We start from the raw sequence: 22,975 nt of genomic DNA, 5'->3' as shown, positions 1-22,975 counted from the left end.
GGGGACAGGGATGGGGATGGGGATGGGGATTGGGACTGGGATGGGAAGGGATGGGGATAGGACTGGGATGGGATGGGATGGGATTGGGATTGGAGTGGAGTGGGATGGGATGCGATTTGGGATGGGATGGGATGGCGATGGGATTGGAGTTGCAATTGGGACTGGGATGGGATGGGATTGGGATGGAGATAGGATTAGGATTGGGATGGGATTGGGATAGGATTGGGGGGGTGGAGATGGAATTGGGATGGGGTTGGTGATGGGATTGAGATAGATTGGGATTGGGACTGGGATGGGATGGGGATGGGATGAGGATGGGACTGGGATTGGGGTGGGAAGGGATTGGGATGGGTTTGGGGTGGTGATGGGATTTGGGATGGGGATGGGGATGGGATTGTAAAGGGATTGGGATTGGGGTGGGTATTGCCAGGGATTAGGACTGGGATGGGATGGGATTGGGATCGGGGTGTGGATGGGGACAGGGATGGGCTGGGGATGGGGTCAGGATGGTGCCAAGGTGCAGGGGGGGTGACACCTCTGTCCCCCCCCCAAGCCGAGCACCGAGCCCTCTGCCCCCACGGGACCGGCCAGACCACGGGGCCCCAGGGCTCAGCAGCAGGTCAGTGCGGCCGCGGGGGGGGCACAGCGATGGGGCCCCCCCATTTGGGGGTTCCCTCCGTTTAGGGACTCCCCCCCCTACTCAGGGGCTCCCCCCTGTATTTAGCGGTTCCCCAATGTTGGGGATGCCCCCCCATTTTGGGGATGCCACCCCTGTTTTGGGGCTCCCCCATTTATGGGATGCCCCCCATTTTGGGGACTCACCCCCCCTAATTTGGGAATGGCCCCCATTTGGGGGACTCACCCCTCCCATTTTGGGGATGTCCCCATTTTTCAGGGTGCCCCCTCAATTTGGGGATGCCCCCCCTATTTTGTGGGGTTACGCCCCTCCCCTTTTGGGTGCATCCCGCCTATTTTGGGGCAATACCCCCCCTATTTTGGGGTTCCCCTCCTATATAGGGGCTCCCCCGTTTCGGGGGTGCCCCCCCCAATTCCGAGGACCCTCCCCCTGACGTCGCCCCCCCCCTTACCCCCTTACCCCCCAGATGTGGACGAGTGCCGGGTGTTCGCGCCGCAGCTGTGCCGGGGGGGGGTCTGCATCAACGCCGCCCCCGGCTTCAGCTGCTACTGCCCCAGCGGCTACTACTACGAGCAGGAGCACCTGCAGTGCGTGGGTGAGCACCCAGCACCCCCAGCACCCCCAGCACCCCCCCAGCACCCCCCCAGCACCCCCAGCACCCTGACCTCAGCACCCCCAGCACCCTACTTGTGCCCTGGGTGCACCCTGCCTGCACCCTGAGCACCCTACTTGCATCCTGAGCACCCTGAGCACCCTGCCTGCACCCTGAGAGCACCCTACTTGCACCCTGACTGCACCCTAAGAGCACCCTGTGCACCCCGAGCACCCTACTCGCACCTTGAGCACCCTGCCCTCAGCACCCTGAGCACCCTGCCAGCACCCCCAGCACCCCCAGCACCCCCAGCACCCTGACCTCAGCACCCTAATTGTGCCCTGAGTGCGCCCTACTTGCACCCTGCCTGCACCCTACTTGCACCCTGAGAGCACCCTGAGCACCCAGCCAGCACGCTGAGCTCCCTACCTGCACCCTGAGCACACAACCTGTACCCAGAAAGCACCCTAAGAGCACCCTGGCTGCACCCTGAGCACCCTCTTTGCACCCTGAGCACCCAACTTGTGCCCTGCCAGCACCCTACCTGCACCCTGAGCACCCTGCCTGCACCCAGCCAGCACCCTGAGCACCCAACTTGCATCCTGAGCACCCTGAGCGTGCCCTGTCTGCACCCTGAGCACCCAATTTATGCCCTGAGTGCGCTCTACCTGCACCCTGAGCACCCTACTTGCACCCCGCCAGCACCCTGAGCACCCTGCCTGCACCCAGCTCACACCCTGAGAGCACCCTGCCCACACCCTTCCAGCACCCTGCCAGCACCCTGAGCACCCTACTTGCACCCTGCCTGCACCCTGAGCACCCTGCCAGCACCCAGCCAGCACCCTGAGCACCCAACTTATGCCCTGAGTGCACCCTACTTGCACCCTGAGCACCCAACTTGTGCCCTGCCAGCACCCTGCCTGCACCCTGAGCACCCTAATTGTGCTCTGAGTGCACCCTGGCTGCACCCTGAGCACCCTCTTTGCACCCTGAGCACCCAACTTGTGCCCTGAGTGCGCTCTACCTGCACCCTGAGCACCCTACTTGCACCCTGACTGCACCCTGAGCACCCTGCCTGCACCCAGCTCACACCCTGAGCACCCTGCCCACACCCTTCCAGCACCCAGCCAGCACCCTGAGCACCCTGAGCGTGCCCTACCTGCACCCTGAGCACCCTAATTGTGCTCTGAGTGCACCCTCCCTGCACAATACCTGCACCCTGAGCACCCAACTTGTGCCCTGAGTGCACCCTCCCTGCACCCTCAGCACCCTGCCTGCACCCTGTCTGCACCCCGAGCACCCTACTCGCACCCCAAGCACCCTGCCCTCAGCCCCCCGAGCACCCTTCCAGCCCCCCGAGCCCCCTTCCAGCCCCCCCCCCCGTGCCCCCCACCCCCTTGCCGACCACCACCGCCCCCCCCCCAGATAACGACGAGTGCCAGGACGAGGACGCGGAGCCGTGCATCGGGGGCCGCTGCGTCAACACGGTGGGCTCCTACTTCTGCTCCTGCGCCCCCCCCCTGGTGCTGGACGGCTCCCAGCGCCGCTGCGTCACCAACGACACCCGCGCCATGGGTGAGGCCACCCCCTGTCACCCCCCCCGTGTCACCGTCACCCCCCCCGTGTCGCCCTGTCCCCACGTGTCCCCATATCCCTGCCCTATGTCCCCGTGGCCCCCCATCCCCGTGTCCCGGCACTGTCCCCTGATGCCCCCCCCGTGTCCCCATGTCCCACATCCTGATGTCCCACGTCACCGTGTCCCCACGTCCTGTGTCCCCATACCCCCATGGCGCTGTATCCCCCATGTCCCCAAATCCCCGTGTCCCCGTGTCCCCATGTCCCACGTCGCCTCCCCTTGTCCCACATCCCCCTGTCCCACGTCACCATATCCCCGTGTCCCCATGTCCCCATGTCCCACATCCCTTCATCCCAGTGTCCCCCATTGTCTCCCCACATCCCACATCACCTCCCCATGTCCCCACCTCACTGTGTCCCCATGTCCCCGTGTCCCCATGTCCCCATGTCCCCGTGTCCCCATGTCCCCGTGTCCCCGTGTCCCCATATCCCCACGTCCCCGTGTCCCCATGTCCCCATGTCACTGTGTCCACATGTCCCTGTGTCCCATATACCCACGTCCCCCGTTGCCTCCCCACGTCTCACGCTGCCTCTCCGTGTCCCCACACCCCCCGTCACCATATCCCCATGTCCCATGTCCCCATGTCCCTGTATCCCTGTGTCCCCGTGTCCCCATACCCCACGTCCCCATGTCCCACGTCCCTTTATCCCAGTGTCCCCTGTTGTCTCCCCACATCCCACGTCACCTCCCCATGTCCCCATGTCCCCGCATCTCACATCCCCATGTCCCCATGTCCCACATCCCCATGTCCCCGTGTCTCCATGTCCCCATGTCCCTGTGTCCCCATGTCCCCCGTTGCCTCCCCACGTCCCACGCCACCTCCCCATGTCTCCACGTCCCCCTGTCCCCATGTCCCCATGTCCCCTGTCCCCACATTACCATGTCCCCATGTCCCTGTGTCCCATATCCCCATGCCCCACGCCCCACATCCCCATGTCCCCATATCCCCCGCCGCCTCCCCGCCTCCCCACGCCCCCCGTCACCGTGTCCCCGTGTCCCCCCGTCCCCAGAGGAGGACCCGGCCGTGTGCTGGCAGGAGGTCGGCCCCGACCTGGTGTGCGGGCGCCCGCGGCTGGACCGGCAGGCGACCTACACCGAGTGCTGCTGCCTCTACGGCGAGGCCTGGGGCATGGACTGCGCCCTGTGCCCCGCGCGACACTCAGGTGCCACCGCCGTGTCCCCGATGGCCCCGTGTCCCCACATCCCCATGTCCCCGTGTCCCCTACGTCCCCATGTCCCCGTGTCCCCATGTCCCCACGTCCCTATGACCCCACAGCCACGTGGCCCCATAGCCTCATGTTGCCATGCACCCCTGTCCCCTACGGCCCCTTGTCCCCTTGTCCCCATGTCCCCATGTCCCTAAGGCCCTATAGCCTCACATCCCTGTGTCCCCATGTCCCCCCATGTCCCTGTCCCCCCCCCCATGCCCACGTCCCCATGCCCCCTCCCATGCCCACGACCCCCCCATCCCCTATACCCATGTCCCCATGTCCCCATGTCCCCAAGACCCCACACAGGGGGACCCCCACCCTGCCCCCCTCCTACCCCAGCAATAGGGACCCCCCCCAGACCCCCATAATGGGGACCCCATGGGCACCCCCCAGAGTGGGTCCCCCTTAGACACCCCCCCCATGATTGGGACCCCTTGGACCCCCCCCATAACAGGGACCTATTTGCCCCCCCCAATAATGGGAAACCCTCCCACCACCCCACAACGCCCCCCCCCTAATGGAGACCCCTTGGGCACCCCCCATATAACAGTGCCCCCCCCACCTCTTTACACCCCCCCCCTTAGCATCCCCAATTTTTAGGACCCCACCCCACAACCTGCCCCCCCCCCCATTTTTTTTTCTCCCCCCCCCCCCCCCCCCCCAGATGACTTCGAGTTCCTCTGCAACGTCCTGCGCCCCCCCGGCCCGGGGCTGGGCCCCCCCTACGAATACGGCCCCCCCCACTACGGGCTGCCCTACGGCCCCCTCCCCTTTGGGGGTCCGGGCCCCCGCCTGCCCCCCCCGGGGCTGCGCGCCGACTACGACCCCTATGGGCTGGGGGGGGGCTACGACCCCCGCGGGGACGCCCTTTACGCCGCCCCCCCCCGCTACGAGGACTTGGAGGATTTCGAGGGGTCCCGCCGGGGCCCCCCCCGCTCCTCCCGGCCCCGCAGCCCCCCCAGCGCCCCCCAGGACCCCCCCCCGTGGCTCTTCCAGCCCCATGGTGTGGCCGAGCGGCCGGGGCGAGCCAGCGAGGATGGTGAGTTTGGGGGGGGGCGGGATTGAGGGGTTTTGGGGGGGGATTTTGTTTTTTTTATGGGGAGGGGGCTGACGGGGACCCCCCCCCGCAGACCCCCGGGACGAGGCGCTGCCGCCGGAGCTGTGCGGGGTGCTGAGCGGCTGCGAGCATGGGCACTGCGTGCGGGTGCCCCAGGGCTTCACCTGCGCCTGCGACCCCGGCTACCGGCTGGACGCGGCACGCGTGGCCTGCGTGGGTGAGACACGGCCTAATCCCGGCCTAATCCGGCCTAATCCGGCCTAATCCGGCCTAGTCCCGGCCTAGTCCCGGCATAATCCCGGCCTGATTCCGGCATAATCCCGGCCTAATCCGGCCTAATCCGGCCTAGTCCCGGCATAATCCCGGCATAATGCGGCCTAATCCGGCCTAGTCCCGGCCTAATCCGGCCTAATCCGGCCTAGTCCCGGCATAAGTCTGCTGCCTCCCTGGGTCAAGTCTGCTGCCTCCCTGGGGCCAGGGTCAGGGACGTTGCCAGGAAGCTCCCCAACCTGGTACGCCCCTCAGACTATTATCCTCTTGTGATAGTCCAGGCAGGTAGTGATGACATTGATGACAGAAGCCTGAAGGCTATCAAAAGAGACTTTAGGGGGCTGGCACGGTTAGTGGACGGAGCAGGAGTGCAGGTAGTATTTTCGTCCATCCCTACGTTGACAGGGAGGGGTACGGAGAGGACAAGGAAAGCCCACCTGTTAAACACGTGGCTCCGGGGCTGGTGCCTACGCAGAAATCTTGGGTTTTTCGACCATGGAGCAGTTTACTCAGCACCTGGTCTGATGGCCGTAGACGGGTCCCTATCCTCTAGGGGAAAAAGGATCCTGGGCCAGGAGCTGGCGGGGCTCATTGATAGGGCTTTAAACTAGGTAAGAAGGGGGATGGGGTTGAAGCAAGGACTGTTAGGGCTGTGCCAGGGGGAGCAATGGCAAGGCCGGAGGATAAGGTAAAGGCCCAGCTGAAGTGCATCTACACCAATGCACGCAGCATGGGTAACAAACAGGAGGAGCTGGAAGCCATCGTGCAGCGGGCAGGCTACGACTTGGTTGCCATCACGGGGACGTGGTGGGACCAGTCTCATGACTGGAGTGCTGCGATGCCTGGCTATAGGCTCTTCAGAAGGGACAGGCAGCACAGAAGGGGTGGCGGTGTGGCTCTCTATATTAGAGAGTCTTTCGATGTTGTAGAACTCGAGGCTAGGAATGACAAGATCGAGTCCCTTTGGGTTAGGATCGGCAGGGACAACAAGGCTAGTGTCCTGGTCGGGGTCTGCTATAGACCGCCGAACCAGGATGAGGAGACGGATGAGGAGTTCTACAGGCAGCTGACAGAAGTTGCGAATTCGTCGGCGCTTGTACTCGTGGGGGACTTCAACTTCCCTGACATATCCTGGAAGCACAACACAGCCCAGAGGAAGCAGTCTAGGAGGTTTCTGGAGAAAGTGGAAGATAGCTTCCTGACGCAGCTGATTAGTGAACCTACCAGGGGTGGTGCCCTGCTAGACCTTCTCTTCACAAACAGAGAAGGTCTGGTGGAGGATGTGATTGTCGGGAACAGTCTTGGGCAGAGTGACCACGAAATGGTGGAGTTCACTATTCTTGGCGAGGCCAGGAAGGGAACCAGTAAAACCACTGTATTGGACTTTCGGAGGGCTGACTTTGGGCTGCTCAGGACACTAGTTGGTGGAGTCCCATGGGAGGCGGTTCTGAAGGGCAGAGGGGTCCAGGAAGGCTGGGTGCTCTTTAAGAGGCAAATCCTAATGGCGCAGGAGCGGTCTGTCCCCATGTGCCCAAAGATGAGCCAGCGGGGAAGAAGACCAGCCTGGCTCAACAGAGAATTGTGGCTTGAGCTTAGGAGGAAAAAGAGGGTTTATACTCTTTGGAAAATTGGGCAGGCCACTAAGGAGGACTATAAGGATGTAGCGAGGCTGTGCAGGGACAAGATTAGGAAGGCCAAAGCTCATCTGGAGCTCAATCTGGCTACTGCTGTTAAAGATAACAAAAAACGCTTTTATAAATACATCAACACAAAAAGGAGGACTAGGGAGAATCTCCATCCTTTACTGGATGCGGGGGGAAACTTAGTTACAAGAGATGAGGAAAAGGCGGAGGTGCTTAATGCCTTCTTTGCCTCAGTCTTTAGCGGCAATACCGGTTGCTCTCTGGATACCCAGTACCCAGAACTGGTGGAAGGGGACGGGGAGCAGGATGTGGCCCTCACCATCCACGAAGAACTGGTTGGTGACCTGCTACGGCACTTGGATGTCCACAAATCGATGGGGCCGGATGGGATCCACCCAAGGGTACTGAGAGAACTGGCAGAGGAGCTGGCCAAGCCCCTATCCATCATTTATCAGCAGTCCTGGCTATCGGGGGAGGTCCCAGCTGACTGGCGACTAGCAAATGTGACGCCCATCTACAAGAAGGGCCGGAGGGCAGACCCGGGGAACTACAGGCCGGTCAGTTTGACCTCAGTACCAGGGAAGCTCATGGAGCAGATCCTCTTGGGAGTCATCATGCGGCACTTGCAGGGCAAGCAGGCGATCAGGCCCAGCCAGCATGGGTTTATGGAAGGCAGGTCCTGCTTGACGAACCTGATCTCCTTCTACGACAAAGTGACGCGCTGGGTGGATGAGGGAAAGGCTGTGGATGTGGTCTACCTTGACTTCAGCAAGGCTTTTGACACCGTCTCCCACAGCATTCTCCTCAAGAAACTGGCTGCTCTTGGCTTGGACTGGCGCACGCTTCGTTGGGTGAGAAACTGGCTGGATAGCCGGGCCCAAAGAGTTGTGGTGAATGGAGCCAAGTCCAGTTGGAGGCCAGTCACTAGTGGCGTCCCCAGGGCTCGGTGCTGGGGCCGGTCCTCTTTAACATCTTCATCAATGATCTGGATGACGGCATTGAGTGCACCCTCAGTAAGTTTGCAGATGACACCAAGCTAGGTGCGTGTGTCGATCTGCTCGAGGGTAGGAAGGCTCTGCAGGAGGATCTGGATAGGCTGCACCGATGGGCTGAGGTCAACTGTATGAAGTTCAACAAGGCCAAGTGCCGGGTCCTGCACCTGGGGCGCAATAACCTCAAGCAGAGCTACAGGCTGGGAGAGGAATGGTTGGAGAGCTGCCAGGCAGAGAAGGACCTGGGAGTGATGGTGGACAGTCGGCTGAATATGAGCCAGCAGTGTGCTCAGGAGGCCAAGAAGGCCAATGGCATCCTGGCTTGTATCAGAACCAGTGTGACCAGCAGGGCTAGGGAGGTGATCGTCCCCCTGTACTCGGCTCTGGTGAGGCCGCACCTCGAGTACTGTGTTCAGTTTTGGGCCCCTCGCTACAAGAAGGACATCGAGGTGCTTGAGCGGGTCCAAAGAAGGGCGACGAAGCTGGTGAGGGGCCTGGAGAGCAAGTCCTATGAGGAGCGGCTGAAGGAGCTGGGCTTGTTCAGCCTAGAGAAGAGGAGGCTCAGGGGTGACCTTATTGCTCTGTATAAGTACATTAAAGGAGGCTGTAGAGAGGTGGGGGTTGGCCTGTTCTCCCATGTGCCTGGTGACAGAACGAGGGGGAATGGGCTAAAGTTATGCCAGGGGAGTTTTAGGTTGGATGTTAGGAAGAATTTCTTTACTGAAAGGGTTGTGAGGCATTGGAACAGGCTGCCCAGGGAGGTGGTGGAGTCACCATCCCTGGAAGTCTTCAAAAGACGTTTAGATGTAGAGCTTAGGGATATGGTTTAGTGGGGACTGTTAGAGTTAGGTTAGAGGTTGGACTCGATGATCTTGAGGTCTCTTCCAACCTAGAAATTCTGTGATTCTGTGATTCTGTGATAATCCCGGCCTGATCCCGGCATAATCCCGGCATAATCCCGGCCTAATCCGGCCTAATCCGGCCTAGTCCCGGCATAATCCGGCCTAGTCCCGGCATAATCCCGGCCTAATCCGGCCTAATCCCGGCCTGATCCCGGAATAATCCCGGCCTGATCCCGTCCTAATTCCTTCATAATCCCGGCCTAGTCCCGGCCTAATCTGGCATAATCCAGGCCTAATCCCGGCCTGATCCCGGCCTGATCCCAGCCTAATCCTGGCCTAATCCCGGCCTGATTCCGGCCTGATTCCGGCCTGATCCCGGCATAATCCCAGCCTGTTCCCATCCCAATCCCATCCCATCCCAAACCCCAGTCCCAGCCCAAATCCCACCCCATCCCATCCCCAATCCCACTTTAATCCAACCCCCAATCCCACCCTAATCCAACCCCAAATCCTACCCCAATCCTACCCCAATCCTACCCCAAATCCCGATCCCATGCCCATTCCATACCCCCAATCCCAATCCCACCCCAATCCCATCCCCACCCCCCCCAATCCCATCTGCAACCCCTTCCCACCCCAGTCCGACCCCAAATCCAATCCCAATCCCACCCCAAATCCCAACTAAATCCCAATCCCGCCCCAAATCCCAACCAATCTCAGTCCCACCCCAAATCCCTTCCCATCCCAACACAAACCCATCCTAATCCCACCCCAATCCCATCCCAAATCTCACCTCAATCCCATCCGCAACCCCTCCCCACCCCAGTCTAACCCCAAATCCAATCCCAACCCCAATCCCACCCCAAATCCTACCCAATCCCAATCCAACCCCAATCCCACCCCAATCCCCCCTCAAATCCCCCCCAAATCCTCCCCAATCCTACCCCAATCCCCCCCCAAATCCCCCCCAATCCCAATCCCACCCCAATCCCATCCCAATCCCCCACAATCCCAATCCCCCCCAAATCCCACCCCAATCCCATCCCCATCCCCCTCAATCCCACCCCAAAACCCACACAATCCCAATTCCACCCCACCCCAATCCCACCCCAATCCCATCCCAATCCCATCCCAATCCCCCTCAATCCCACCCCAATCCCCCCCAATCCCAATCCCACCCCAATCCCATCCCAATCCCCCACAATCCCAATCCCCCCCAAATCCCACCCCAATCCCATCCCCATCCCCCTCAATCCCACCCCAAAACCCACACAATCCCAATTCCACCCCACCCCAATCCCACCCCAATCCCATCCCAATCCCATCCCAATCCCCCTCAATCCCACCCCAATCCCCCCCAATCCCAATCCCACCCCAATCCCCCCCAACCCCCCCCAATCCCACCCCAAATCCCACCCCATTCCCCCCCCAATCTCCCCCAATCCCCCCAAAACCCCCCAATCCCACCCCAATCCCACCCCAAATCCCCCCCAACCCCCCTTAATCCCCCTCCCCGACCCCCCCTGACCCCCCCCCTTTTCCCCGCAGACCTCGACGAGTGCTCGGAGGCCGCCCTGTGCCGGGGGGGGCGCTGCCTCAACACCCCCGGCTCCTTCCGCTGCCTCTGCCCCCCCGGCTCTGTCCCGGCGCAGGGACCCCCCCGCTGCGTCCCCGCGCGCCCCCCGGCCTGAGCCCCCCCCTCCCCATCCCGGGGGGGGGGGCCCTGTATTTATTGTCTGTATATAACGGAGCTGGGGGGGGGGGGGGATGGAGAGACACTGGGGGGCACCGTCCGGCATCCCCCCCCGCCCGCTGTGGGGTGAGGTGGGGGGGGGGCTCCTGGGGGTGCCCATGGGGGTGCCCGGCCCCCCGCTCCCTCCCCCCCCGTCCATGTGAGCCCCCCCTCACTTCCCCCCCAATTTTTACAGAATAAAGGTTTTCTATAAAATGAGCTGGGGGGGGGGGAGTTCTTTCATCCTAATAGGGTCGGGTGGGGGGGGGGCTGTGGTGTCACAGGGACTGGGACCCCAAATGGGACCCCCCCCTCATGAGTCTGGACCCCTCTACTTGGGACTGGGACCCCTCTATGGGTTTGGGACCCCCCCCAGTGGGACTGGGACCCCCCCCATGTATCTGCTCCCCCCCTCAATGTGTCTGCCCCCCCCAATGGGACTGGGAGCCCCCCATGTGTCTGGGACCCCTCCATGGGTTTGGGGACCCCCCCCAATGGGATCAGGATCCCCACCCCAATGGTGCTGTGACCCCCCCCCCATGGGTCTGTGACCCCCCAATGGGACCGGGAACCCCCCTATTGGACCTGGGACCCCCCCCATGTGTCTGGGACCCCCCCCCATGTGTCTGGGACCCCCCCCCCCATGCATCTGGGACCCCCAACCCCCCCCAGTGACCACAGCGAGCCCGTCGCGCTTCGAGCCCCCCGTTTATTGCCCCCCCTCGTCCAGCAGCCCCCCGTCCTCCTCGGGGGGGTCCAGGGGGGGGCGCAGCGCGGCGCTGACCCCGTGCAGCTCCAGCAGCTGCTGGAAGGCCGCCAGCAGCAGCAGCGCCGCCGTCACCCCCAGCAGCAGGTAGGCTGGGGGGGGGGGACACAGCGGTCAGAGACCCCCACCCCCCCGTGGAGACCCCCACCCCATGGAGAGATCCCCATGGAGACCCCCCCCCAATGAAGACCCAATCCGCCATGGTGACCCCATCCATGAAGACCCCGCCACCATGAAGACCCCACCCCAATGGAGACCCAACCACCATGGAGACCCCAACCATGAAGACCCCAACCACCATAAAGACACCACCAGAAAGACCCCACCCCAATGGAGACCCCAACCACGGAGACCCCAACCATGGAGAACCCAACCACCATAGAGACCCCAACCATGAAGTCCCCCAACCACGAAGACCCCAACCACGAAGACCCCAACCATGAAGGCCCCACCCCAATGGAGACCGCGCCCCAGTGGAGACCCAACCACCATGGAGACCCCAACCATGGAGACCCAACCACCATAAAGACACCACCCCAATGGAGACCCCAACCACGAAGACCCCAACCACGAAGATCCCAACCATGAAGACCCCAACCATCTAAACCCCAACCATGGAGACCCCAACCATGAAGACCCCAACCATGAAGACCCCAACCATAAAGACCCCAACCATGAAGACCCCAACCACCATGGAGAACCCAACCATGAAGACCCCCAACCACGAAGATCCAACCACCATGAAGACCCCAACCATGAGGACCCCAACCACCTAAACCCCAACCATGGAGACACCAACCATGAAGACCCCAACCATGAAGACCCCACCACCATAAAGACCCCACCCCAATGAAGACCCCCCCCACCAAGAAGACCCCAACCACATAGCCCCAACCCCCACATAACCCCAACCCCAGATCCCCAAACCCCAACGCCCCCCACCCCAACACCCCCCTCTAACCCCCCGCCCCCGCTCACCGGCCAAGGCCACCCGGTAGAGGTGGCGCGGGGGCTGCCCCTCCGGTGCCCCCGCCGCGTCCCCCAGCCCCACGGTGGTGACGGCCATGCCGCAGAAGAAGACGGCGTCCAAGAAGCTCCCGGAGCCCCCCAGGGCCCACAGGGCGGCGGCAGGCAGCAGCACGAAGCCCCCCGCCACCGCCCCCGCCAGCAGCCCCAAATGGAGCCCGGCGGCCCCCCGGGGGCTCCAACCCCACCGCGTCCTCAGGTAGCGCCGGGGCCACCGGGTGACCGGCACCGAAAGCCACCGGGCCACCACCGCCAACGTCAACACCGTGAAGGGGACGCCCAGCGCCGCGTAGGCCAAGCAGAAGGCTTTGCCCCCCGGGGACAGGGGGGCCACGGGGCCGTAGCCTGGGGGGGGGGGGAAAATTTAGGGGGGGGACCCCCCCCGGTAAGTGAAAGGGGAGGGGGGACCCCTGGGGGTGGTGGGGGGAGGTTGGGGGCTTGGTGGTGATGGGGGTCCTGGGCGAACTGGGGGGCTCTGTGGGCTGGGGGGGTCCTGGTGGGGCTGGGGGGGGGCCTGGGGGTCCCAGTGCTAAAGGGGGTCCCAAAACCCATGGGGGTCCTGAGGTTCTCAGGGGGCTCGGTGCCTATGGGGGGCCATGGAGGGTCCTGGTGCCCACGGGGGTCCTGGTGTTCATGGGGGTCCCGGTGTTCTTGGGGGGGTCCCGGGGGGGCCTGGTGCTCAGAGGCGTCCTGGGGGAATTGGTGCTCATGGGGGTCCTGGGGTTCATGGGGGTCCCGGGGGTCTCAATGCCCTTGGGGGGGTCCTGGTGCCCATGGGGTTCTTTAGGAGGGTCCCAATTCGGAGGGGGGGTCCCGATTTGGGGGCGGGGGGGCTCCTTACCCACAGTGGTGAGCAGGGTGGTGGAGAAGAAGAAGGCGGAGGCCAGGTCCCACCGCGGGGTCCTGGAGGCGTTGAGGGTCCCGGGGGGGGTCCCGAGGGTCCGCGCCCCCCCCTCCAGCACCCAGAGCCCCAGGGTGCCCAGCAGCAGCAGCCCCCCCTGGGCCACCGTGTGGCCTTGGGGACGTGGTGGCCATGGGGACATGGTGGATATGGGGACATGGTCATCCTGGGGACATGGTGGCCACGGAGACATGGTGGCCATGGGGATGTGGTGGCCATGGGGACATGGTGGCCTTGGGGACAAGATGGCCGCCGTGGCCAGGAAATGGCCACGACACCTCAGGGACAGCCATAGGGCCACCACGGCCACCGTGTGGCCTTGGGGATGTGGTGGCCACGGAGATGTGGTGGCAACAGGGATGTGGTGGATCTGGGGACATGGTGGTCTTGGGGAAGTGGTAGCCCTGGGGACGTGGTGGCCTTGGGGACAAGATGGCCGCCGTGGCCAGGAAATGGCCACGACACCTCAGGGACAGCCCTAGGGCCACCACGGCCACCGTGCGGCCTTGGGGACGTGGTGGCCTTGGGGATAAGATGGCGCTGGGGACATGGTGGATATGGGGCCGTGGGGGCTATGGGGCCATGGGGGCTATGGGGACGTGGTGGCCCTGGGGACATGGTGGCCTTGGTGACGTCATGGCTTTGGTTGCCATCATGGCTTTGGTGACGTGGTGGCCTTGGTGACGTCATCACCTTGGTGGCACGGTGGCCTTGCTGACATCACACCCTTGCTGACGTCACGGCCCCGCGCGCCCGTCCCCATGGCAACCGCCACTTCCGGCCCCGCCCCGCCGCTCCGCCAACAGCTTCCTCCCGCGCTCCTCACGTGACCGGAAGCGGAAGCGCCATGGAGCCCCCGGGAGCGGCGGCGGGGCTCGGTGCGGACCCCCCGGCGCCCCCCCCCTCCCCCGACCCCCCCTCTCCTCTCCCCGCAGCCCCCAAGCGCCGCGGCCCGGGCCCGGCCCCTCCGCGGATGGCGGAGCCGCGGCCGCTCTTCGACGACACCAGCGGCGGGGCCGCCCCCCCCTCCCCCCCCCACGGCCCGGCCCGGGCCTACGGGGCCCCCCCGGCGGCCCCCCCGGCGTCCTCCGCATCCCGCCTGCCCCCCCCCGCCGCCGCCTTCCTGGCCGAGCCCGTGTCCAGCCTGGCCGCCGCCTACGGCAGCAGCTTGGCCAGCCAGGGCCGGGACATCGTGGACCGGAACGTGAGGAGCGGGATAAGGGGGGGTGGGGGGAGAATTGGGGGGGGTGGGGGGGGGCGGCGGGGGGCTGTGGGGGGCTATAGGGGGCTGCGGGGGGCTACAGGGGGCTATATGGGGCTAGGGGGGCTATAGGGGGCTCTAGGGTGCTATGGGGGGCTATTGGGGGCTACGGGGGGCTATGGGTGGCTACGGGGGGCTGTACTCGGCTCTGGTGAGGCCGCACCTCGAGTACTGTGTTCAGTTTTGGGCCCCTCGCTACAAGAAGGACATGGAGGTGCTTGAGCAGGTCCAGAGAAGGGCGACGAAGCTGGTGAGGGGCCTGGAGAACAAGTCCTACGAGGAGCGGCTGAGGGAGCTGGGCTTGTTCAGCCTGGAGAAGAGGAGGCTCAGGGGCGACCTTATCGCTCTCTACAGATACCTTAAAGGAGGCTGTAGTGAGGTGGGGGTTGGCCTGTTCTCCCACGTGCCTGATGACAGGATGAGGAGGAATGGGCTAAAGTTGCGCCAGGGGAGTTTTAGGTTGGATCTTAGGAAGAACTTCTTTACCGAAAGGGTTGTTAGACACTGGAACAGGCTGCCCAGGGAAGTGGTGGAGTCACCATCCCTGGAAGTCTTTAAAAGACGTTTAGATGTAGAGCTTAGGGATATGGTTTAGTGGGGACTGTTGGCGTTAGGTCAGAGGTTGGACTCGATGATCTTGAGGTCTCTTCCAACCTAGAAATTCTGTGATTCTGTGACTTATTGGCTCAGCTCTGGTCAGCAGAGGGGCCCTTAGCAAACATGGGGCAGCTTCCAGATCCTTCTCACAAAAGCCACTCCTATGGCCCCGTGCTACCAAAACCTTGCCAGGTAAAACCACTACAGGGAGGCGCATCTCATCTGGTGGTAGCAGGCCAGTGTCACATAGACCCTCCCATGATCAGCAAGCCCAAAGTTCTACCAGTTGCACCAGTCCCGAAGCTACGTGTTAATGTGATGAGTCTGCTTGTCAGCTGTTGAGGGATTTCTTGAAACAGCAAAAATCCCATGGCTTGCTGTAGCTGAGCAAACCAAGCTACCAGGGCAACTATGAGAAGTTCCCATGACAGTGTTCCCACATCGCCCAATTGAGGAACTCAGAAAAATATTGTTACCAGTAGCTGGCTTCAAGGACAAGGTCTATGTGACTGCTAATCACAAGGAGGTTGTTTTCTTGCAAGTGGGGTTGTTTTCTTGCAGTTGTTTGTCTGAGTGCTTTTGACCAATAACCTTGTGTGAAACACTGTCCACCCCTGTTAAGTTCTCTATAAAAGTTAGGCTATTCGGGCAATAAAATGGAGCATGATCTGACTCTACTGGTGTCTGTCGTGCTTTCGGCCGTGCTTCCTGCAACAGTCAGCATCGATCCCCCCTATCGGAAGGACAGAGGCAAACACAACCTGTGCCCCTGATCCTTTAAGTAGTCGCCCCGAAGCCCTAAAGCCCCTTTTTTTACTAGGCATTAGTAACAAAAACTTGAACAAGGTGGAGATAAATTAACTTGGCTACAGCATTAAAGATGAGCTTTGCGCAGTGGTCAATTGCTGGCTGGCTTGAGGCGCGTGGCTGAGGGTCTCTAATGAATTGTATGACTGATTCGGGCGCGTGGACAGCGCATGTGGTTACGGGGAAAGTATATGTAGCAGAGAAAAATGGCAATAAAGGCCTTCTGCTCAAGAGGCATCGGGAGACCGTGTCTTTCATCCCTTCAGGTCTGCCCCCTTCCAACTCAGGATATTGTATGATTCCAAGTGTGGAACCCAGCATTTGGCCTTGAATGCCACGCAGCTGGATGCGGCCCGTTGATCCAGCCTGTCCAGATCCCCTTGCCCAGCTTGGTGTCGCCCACGAACTTACAGCGCCCGGTGGGGCCCATCCAGCCCAGGCACGTGTCACATGGGACCCTTGGTGACCTCCCTTGGTGACACCCCAGGGGTCCGCCTTATATGACTGCAGCTGTGGCTCGGACCCTCAGCGTCGGTGCACGGCAGTGACGGACAGGGCAGGAGCACTGGGCCTTCGAGGAGTCCCCGAGCATAGCCCACGCCTGCCCGAAGGAGCCTCCGTTTTCTATTTGAGAACTCTCCCACTCCAGAGGCTCCTTCTGAATCTGATGAGGAGGGAGGCATGCCCCCCAGGCAGCCCAGGCTGGCCTGGCAGGAGACCTGGTCTTCTGAGGGCAGCAACCGGCCAGCAGAGGACAGCTTGCTGGCAGAGGACAGCACCCCGGTAGAGGACATTTTGCCGGCAGAGGACAGAAGCCCAGCAGAGGACAGCTTGCTGTCAAAGGGCAGCAGCCCGGTAGAGGACAGCAGCCTGGCAGAGGACAGGAGACCAGCAGAGGACAGCTTAGTGGTAGAGAACAGAGGTTTGACAGAGGACAGCAAGAAGGAGTCGCAGTTGCTGGATCCCAGTGAGTCGTGAGTCCTCTCTGTACCCCTCCCTGCCACTGTAGGGGTGGACAAAAACACCACCTGAACTCCCACTCCATCCACTACCCGTCCCAGTCCCCTAAAGTCCCGCTTGATAGTCTTCAGGCTTCTATCTTCAGTATTATCACTGCCGGCCTGGACTATCAAAAGACGATAGTAATCAGAGGGGAAAACCAGGTTGGGAAGCTTTCTGGCAACGTCCATGACCCTAGCCCCAGGGAGGCAGCAGACTTCCCTACGGGTAGGGTCAGGCTAACAAATAGGGCCCTCTGTTCCCCTCACAAGGAAGTTGCCTTCTCAGGGGAACACAGGGAACTTCTCAGGGTCCTTGGTGGCCTCCAAGTTAGCTCAGCGTCATGGCACCGAGTCACTGTGAAGGAGCTGCTGGAATAACGAGACAACAACCTAGTTCTATTAAAATATATATTGCTCTTTTGAGGACTGCTGCGGGGCTAGCGGCAACACGGCAGTGGAAATCTCCGTCCTGACGTTGCGGTATGCCTTGACGTCAGATTCACGGTGGTTTCAACTGCCAGGGAACGGACCATGGGTTCCGGGTCTTCCTCTGAAGGCTGGAGGACTGCAAAAGAAAGAAGAGCAGAGATGAAAACCCACTCCTTGCAGAGATCCCCAGGCATCCCCTGCAGAGCATGCCAGCCCCACTCGACTCTTCCCCAGGCCAGGAGGAGCAGGAGGGACAAAGGAATCCGTTGAAAGCTGCTGCTCAGCAATGTCCCAAATGCAGCCACCAGTCCTTCCCCACCTGCGCACCACAGGTCAAGTGGGGCACCTTCACAAGCTGGTTCCCTCACCACCTGCCTCCATCCCTTGGGAGGATTCACACACTCCAGGAATCTCCTGGACTCTTTCCTCTCGCTATTGTGCTTCCCCATGAGAGCAAGGGCTAGCAATCGTGACCCTGCTCCTAGCTGCTTGTAGGCTGTCTCATCTCCCTCTTCGTCCTGGTTGCGTGCTCTACAACAGGCTCCCACCTTCTGTCAGCCTTACTGCCCTTTCCCCTGACTCTTCCTCAGGGACACTCAACCCTTTCAGCGGCACTGCCCAGCTCCAGGCTGGGAGGCCATTCCCTGACACCACAGGCTACCCCGTCTCCTCTCCCTCGTTCCTATAGGTGCATTGCTCCTCCGCCCCGAAGCATTTCCCTGGAGCAGGGCAAGGCACGGGGGCCTCTGCCGCTGTCCCCCCAGCCCTAGCACACCCCCCACTGCCCTCACTCACCGCTGAGGATTTCATTCAGCTTCTTCTTGCTCTGGTCCTCGCAGTAGCGCGCAGCAAGACCTAGACACAGAGATCCCATCAGAGCCCCTCTCCCCAGCACGCTCCCAGCAGCGCAGCCCCTGGCCTGGCCAGCCAGGCTGTGCCCCCTCCTGCACCCTGGAGCAAGGGCCCAGTCGGGGGGCTCTGGGGGCAACAGGGCAGTGCCTGGGGCTGCCAAAGGCTGCCCCAAGAGGGACCCAGGGGCTGGGCTCACCAATGAATCTGACGGCCTCAAGTCGCACAAGGGTCTGAGTGGCCTTCAGGTAGGGCTGGCTCTGCTGCAGGTATTCTTCTACTCTGCCTCTGTCCTGCTGCAGCTGGAGAGAGAGAGAACGCAGGGTCTTGCACACCCTCTCCAGGGTCTCCTCCAGCATCCTGGGGGCAGGGAGGGCAGAGGGGCCTCCAGAAGAGCCCCCTGGGGCTCTGTGCTGGCAGGAAGGGAGCGAGGATGCGGCTGCAGGCAGCGGGCTCTGGCCGGGCGCGTTTGCCCAGCTGGGGCAAACCAAGTTGGGTCCTTACCAAGCACTCCCCGATCCTCCACGCCTGTTCTGTCTGGGCCAAGCGCTTCAGCTCCTTGCATCGCAGAAACTCTGCAGCCACGGCGAGAGCTTCCCCAGAGGCCTGCGGAGCAGCAGAGGTTGGGAGGTAGCAGCACAGCCTTGGGAAGGAGACCCTCTGTCCCCTCCTCTTGGCAGGGCTGCGAGCCTTTCCCAGCGCGTTATGGGAGGCTGTGGTGGGGGGCAGCGTGCACTGGGTTCAGTGGCCAAGGCAAGGCCACGGGACAGCCACCATCGGAGGCAGCTCATGCTGCCGGCCAGAGATCCCCCACAGCAACCCTGTGGCATCAGCACACCCTTGCCCACATAACTGCTCAGCTCTGAGATCTGTACCTTTGCTACGCTCTCACTCTGGTCTCTCATGTGAAAGTAGAGTGGGAGAAGGCTCCTGTGCACCGTCCTCTTCATTTCCTTCTTCCTTTGCCGCAGCACAGCCTCCACCACGGCTTGGAAGAGGCAGATGGAGTGCTCCTGCACCTGGCTGGACGCCTGGCAGGGAGGAGGACAGGAGGAATTTCAGCATTAGCGTGGCCGATGTGAAGGGAGCTCCCAGCACTGTGAGATGCTTCAGTGCTGGATCCTTCCCAGAGGAGCTGCTCAGGGGCAGCTGCAAGGCCTGGTGCCCGTGAAGGGCAACGCAATCGGTTGCCATCGCAGGCTGCCCGCCAGCCACCCCACTTTCGCCACCAGCCGCACCAGCCATGCCCAAGCAGAGCTCCCCAGCGCCTGGGCTGACGAGGAGACTGGGAAGGCCCTGCCTGAGTGCTGCCCACAGGGCCGGGCTGAAGGGCAGCCCTCGTTACAGGGGGCCCAGCTGAGGGCTCGGGCTCCCGCAGCACACTTACGTGGTCAAAGAGTGGCAGGAGCTTCTCAGCCAGCTGCAGAGCCGGGCCACTGGCCTCCCTCCTCTCCACATGAGTCATCACGTTTCTCAGCACAAGCAGGGCCTTCAGCACCACGTCTGTGTTGGTGTCCTGCAGGGCCTCCAGGATGTCTGGCAGCAAGACCTGAATTTTCCTTGCCTGTAGGAAAGACACCATTTCCCTTCCGTGAGGCAGTGAGAGACCACCCTGGGCAAAGGGCTCTGGTTCCTGAGCACCAGCCTCCTGCCTTGCTTCCTGGCAGCGGGGAGGGACGGGAGGGCAGAAGAGCAAAGCCCCAGGCTGCCAACATGGCTTTGCTTGACGATGGCGCGCTCACCTTCTTAGGGCTCTCTGACACGGTGCAGAGCCCTTTCAGAACCAAAAAGCGCATCTCTGGTCTTGGGTGCCTCAGGTAGCTCAGGAGGTGCACTGGGTTACCAAACTCATGAGTGTAATTATGGGCCAGCAACTGCAAGAAAGAGCAGTGAGAGCCTGGCAGGGCCTGCAGGGCTCCCTGCAGCCTCTTCTCCCACCTTTGGGCAGGGATGGGGCAGCGCCAGCTGGCACCAAAGAGGCACCAGGCGCGGGGAGCTACGGGGGCTTGCCGGCCCCAGGGACCATGTGTCCGTACGTCCTGCGGGAGCTGGCAGTTTGGGGGTAGATGGGCACAGGGCTGTGCCTGTGTGCCTGAAGGGGCACACGTAGCCCTGCTGGGAGCAAGGTTTCATCTGGGAACTCACAGCCAAGCGACGGATGCACGTGTCTTCGGTGACTTCCTTGCACCACTGGCACAGCGGGATGCCTTGCAACACGATGTTTAAAACATTCTCCAAGGTCCTCGGCATGGCCAGGATCACCTCCCACATGGCCAGGTCAGTGCTGCAAGCCCAGAATACTCTGTCAGTGAGGCTGCCTCAGCCGCAGGGCCACAAACTGGGCCAGCCCCAGAGGACCCAGGCTGTCCTGCAGCCCCTGTGACTTGGGGAGCACTGAGGGCCCAGCCTGGGCAGGCAGGAGGGGGCTGAGCTGGTGTTCCCTGGGGGCAGGGGGACTCTGGGCTGCCTTGGACAGCTGGGCTGCTGCAGCCCTGGCTGGCCCAGTAGGGCTGGAACACATTGGTGGGAAGGAGGGCTGTGCTCCTTGGGGATGTCCTGCTCTTTGCCATTGGTGTGGCAAGCAGAGAGTCTCCAGGTGCATCTCCCGACGCGGAACAAGCCCTCAAGGATGTTAAGGCCAGGACCTGTCACGTGGTGGAGAGAACTGCAGCAGGTTCTCAACTTCTTCCCTGGACATCATGTTGGTCAGCTTGAGAAGCAGGGAGTCCAGGCACTGCCGCGCCGATGCCGTGTGGATGCTGCCCAGGTTTCTCCTGATGCGCTCCATGATTGTTGGCACCTTGGGGGACAAAGTGGGAATGGTGTTGCCAGCAGACCGCAGCCATTGCCACAGCTGCCACTCAAACTTTGGCCCCTTCCATTGCTCTCTGCTGGCTTCAGGTGGCTTCTGGAGCCCAAGAGACCCCGATGTGCGAGGGAGGCAGGGAGGGAGGCAGGGAAGGAGAGAGGAACCATGCCTGGAAGAGCTCAAGGGCAGGGCCATGGCCACAGGCCACTTACATCTGTCAGCCAGTAGAAAGGGTCCTCCAAGGCTGCGTCCAGCACGCTGCAGGCCCCCTGCTTGTCATGGATGCTGGAGTCTGGTAAAGCTTCCAGGGCTGTGAGGATGATGTCCAGCCTCTCAGCAGGGAAGAGATGTCCTCGAAACCGCTGTGGGAAGAAGGAGGAGCGAAGACATGCCTCACTGAGTGTCCCAAGGGTGCTGCTTAGCTGAGCAGCAAGGGCAGCTCTGGAGAGAGGGCCCTCGGGGGAAGGGGTGAGGATGGGGCATATGGGGCCAGAGTGCTGGCCCTGCAGGTAACCAGGGCTTGCTGGTGGCCAGGAGGGCTGGAGCTGCTGCCGGGACACAGGGGAGCAGCCTTCGCATAGCCCCAGCCTGGGGACAAGAGGAACCCTCTCAGCAGGGCGAGTGAGGCCGTGCCAGCCCCACCGGTTCTGGACCCCTTTGCTCACACGAGATGCCTGCTGATGCTGCGGACAAGATCCCCAGCAAGGCCAGAGCTCATTACCTTGGCAATTTCACACGGAGTTGATGTTATAGAAAATGGAAGTTTTGCATACTCCAATTTCTTGTGTCTCACTGCATAATTTACCATGTCCGCTCTCAATATGCATTCTAAACAGGGGGAAACAGCGAAGAGTCAGTAGGGAAGAGCATCTTTGCCAACAAGCTTGCCAAATGGTGAAAAGCACTTTCACTAGGAATGGCTGAGGAGGGAGGCTCAGACCCCCGGCGAGGAGAGTGGTGGGCAGGGATGTAAAGCACAAGGTGAGGAGTGCTGGGAGCAAGAGGGACCTCAGGGATGATGCAGAAGGAGGAGAAGCAATGGCGTTGGGTGCCGTGGGGGTAGCAGCGTGTCACAGACCCCCTTCTGCTCGGGGTCAGGATGTGCAGGAAGCCCCCTGACACCTGCCTTTAAGACGGCAGGGAGCAAACAGTCAGGGAGCATTCTGGAGGGCGTCACCATCCCTGGTGATGCACGGCTGGCTCTGCTGTTCACTCCTCGGGGAAGATGCGGTTTGGGAAGTGCTCATCGATTGATGGCTTAGACTGGGGGACACCACAAAACAGCGTGGTAGGTGATCTGGGGAGGGTTGGGAAGGACAGCAGCAGAGAACTGCTCCTGGACGGCAGGTGAGCGTCTAGCTTCTGCGGAAAACGATAGCCAGAATGCTGCGGGAAGCTGCTGTGAGGAGCAGAGGAGGCCAGGGAACCTGGCAGAATTCCGTGAGCAGCCTCCACCAAGCACAAAAACAATCCTTCACAATACTCACAGAATCACAGAATTTCTAGGTTGGAAGAGACCTCAAGATCATCGAGTCCAACCTCTAACCTAACACTAACAGTCCCCACTAAACTCGGGGAAAACAAGTAGACAAATCAGTAGATGTTTGTGTGCAGACGGACGCTGCCCACCACACCTTCTTACCTCTTCCTTTTCTGATGATTTTGTATATGTGAGAAAGAGTTTCTAAAGCTGTGAATCTGATGGAATCTTTGTCACTGGTGAAAATGAAGAGGATGCCCAGCAGCTGTCCCAGGATGGGGATGTAGGGCTCTGTGGGCTCATCATCGCTATAGTTTTCATAGTCATCTGTGATCTGGGTGAGGAAGGGAGGAGAGACAAAGGGCTTAGTGGAGGCAGAGCCGGTCCCTGAGAGAGCACAGCCTGGGAAGGGAAGAGCAGGGGCGAAGAAGGGACGA

At 61.7% G+C, this 22,975-nt stretch overlaps 2 protein-coding genes across 9 annotated transcripts in view; both read left to right on the top strand.

The window, feature by feature from the left end:
- LOC113840551 (latent-transforming growth factor beta-binding protein 4-like) overlaps positions 1 to 10,831 on the top strand; it is a 56,376-nt gene extending 45,545 nt beyond the window's left edge. Inside the window, 7 exon segments of the mRNA XM_072029885.1 lie at positions 554 to 619; positions 1,104 to 1,232; positions 2,655 to 2,804; positions 3,876 to 4,028; positions 4,741 to 5,115; positions 5,207 to 5,350; positions 10,429 to 10,831. Coding sequence (XP_071885986.1) covers positions 554 to 619; positions 1,104 to 1,232; positions 2,655 to 2,804; positions 3,876 to 4,028; positions 4,741 to 5,115; positions 5,207 to 5,350; positions 10,429 to 10,571 — 1,160 coding nt within the window. The 3' untranslated portion in view covers positions 10,572 to 10,831.
- Positions 10,832 to 13,642: 2,811 nt separating this feature from the next.
- The window catches only part of LOC140000122 (protein YIF1B-like), a 159,383-nt gene continuing 150,050 nt past the window's right edge, over positions 13,643 to 22,975 (top strand). For 2 of the 8 annotated variants that reach the window (XM_072029867.1, XM_072029866.1), the window contains exons 1-2: positions 13,643 to 14,183; positions 14,241 to 14,509. In XM_072029867.1, the coding sequence (XP_071885968.1) occupies positions 14,153 to 14,183; positions 14,241 to 14,509 (300 nt within the window). In that variant the 5' untranslated portion in view covers positions 13,643 to 14,152. Of the gene's footprint in view, positions 14,184 to 14,240; positions 14,510 to 16,236; positions 16,353 to 17,468; positions 19,193 to 19,220; positions 22,941 to 22,975 lie in introns of those variants that run through there. The other 6 variants (XM_072029865.1, XM_072029869.1, XM_072029871.1 and 3 more) reach the window with 6 other exon arrangements.

Source organism: Anas platyrhynchos, chromosome 33 (assembly GCF_047663525.1).
Source record: "Anas platyrhynchos isolate ZD024472 breed Pekin duck chromosome 33, IASCAAS_PekinDuck_T2T, whole genome shotgun sequence".
Taxonomy (NCBI): domain Eukaryota; kingdom Metazoa; phylum Chordata; class Aves; order Anseriformes; family Anatidae; genus Anas; species Anas platyrhynchos.
This window is presented reverse-complemented; position numbering and strand designations above follow the sequence as displayed.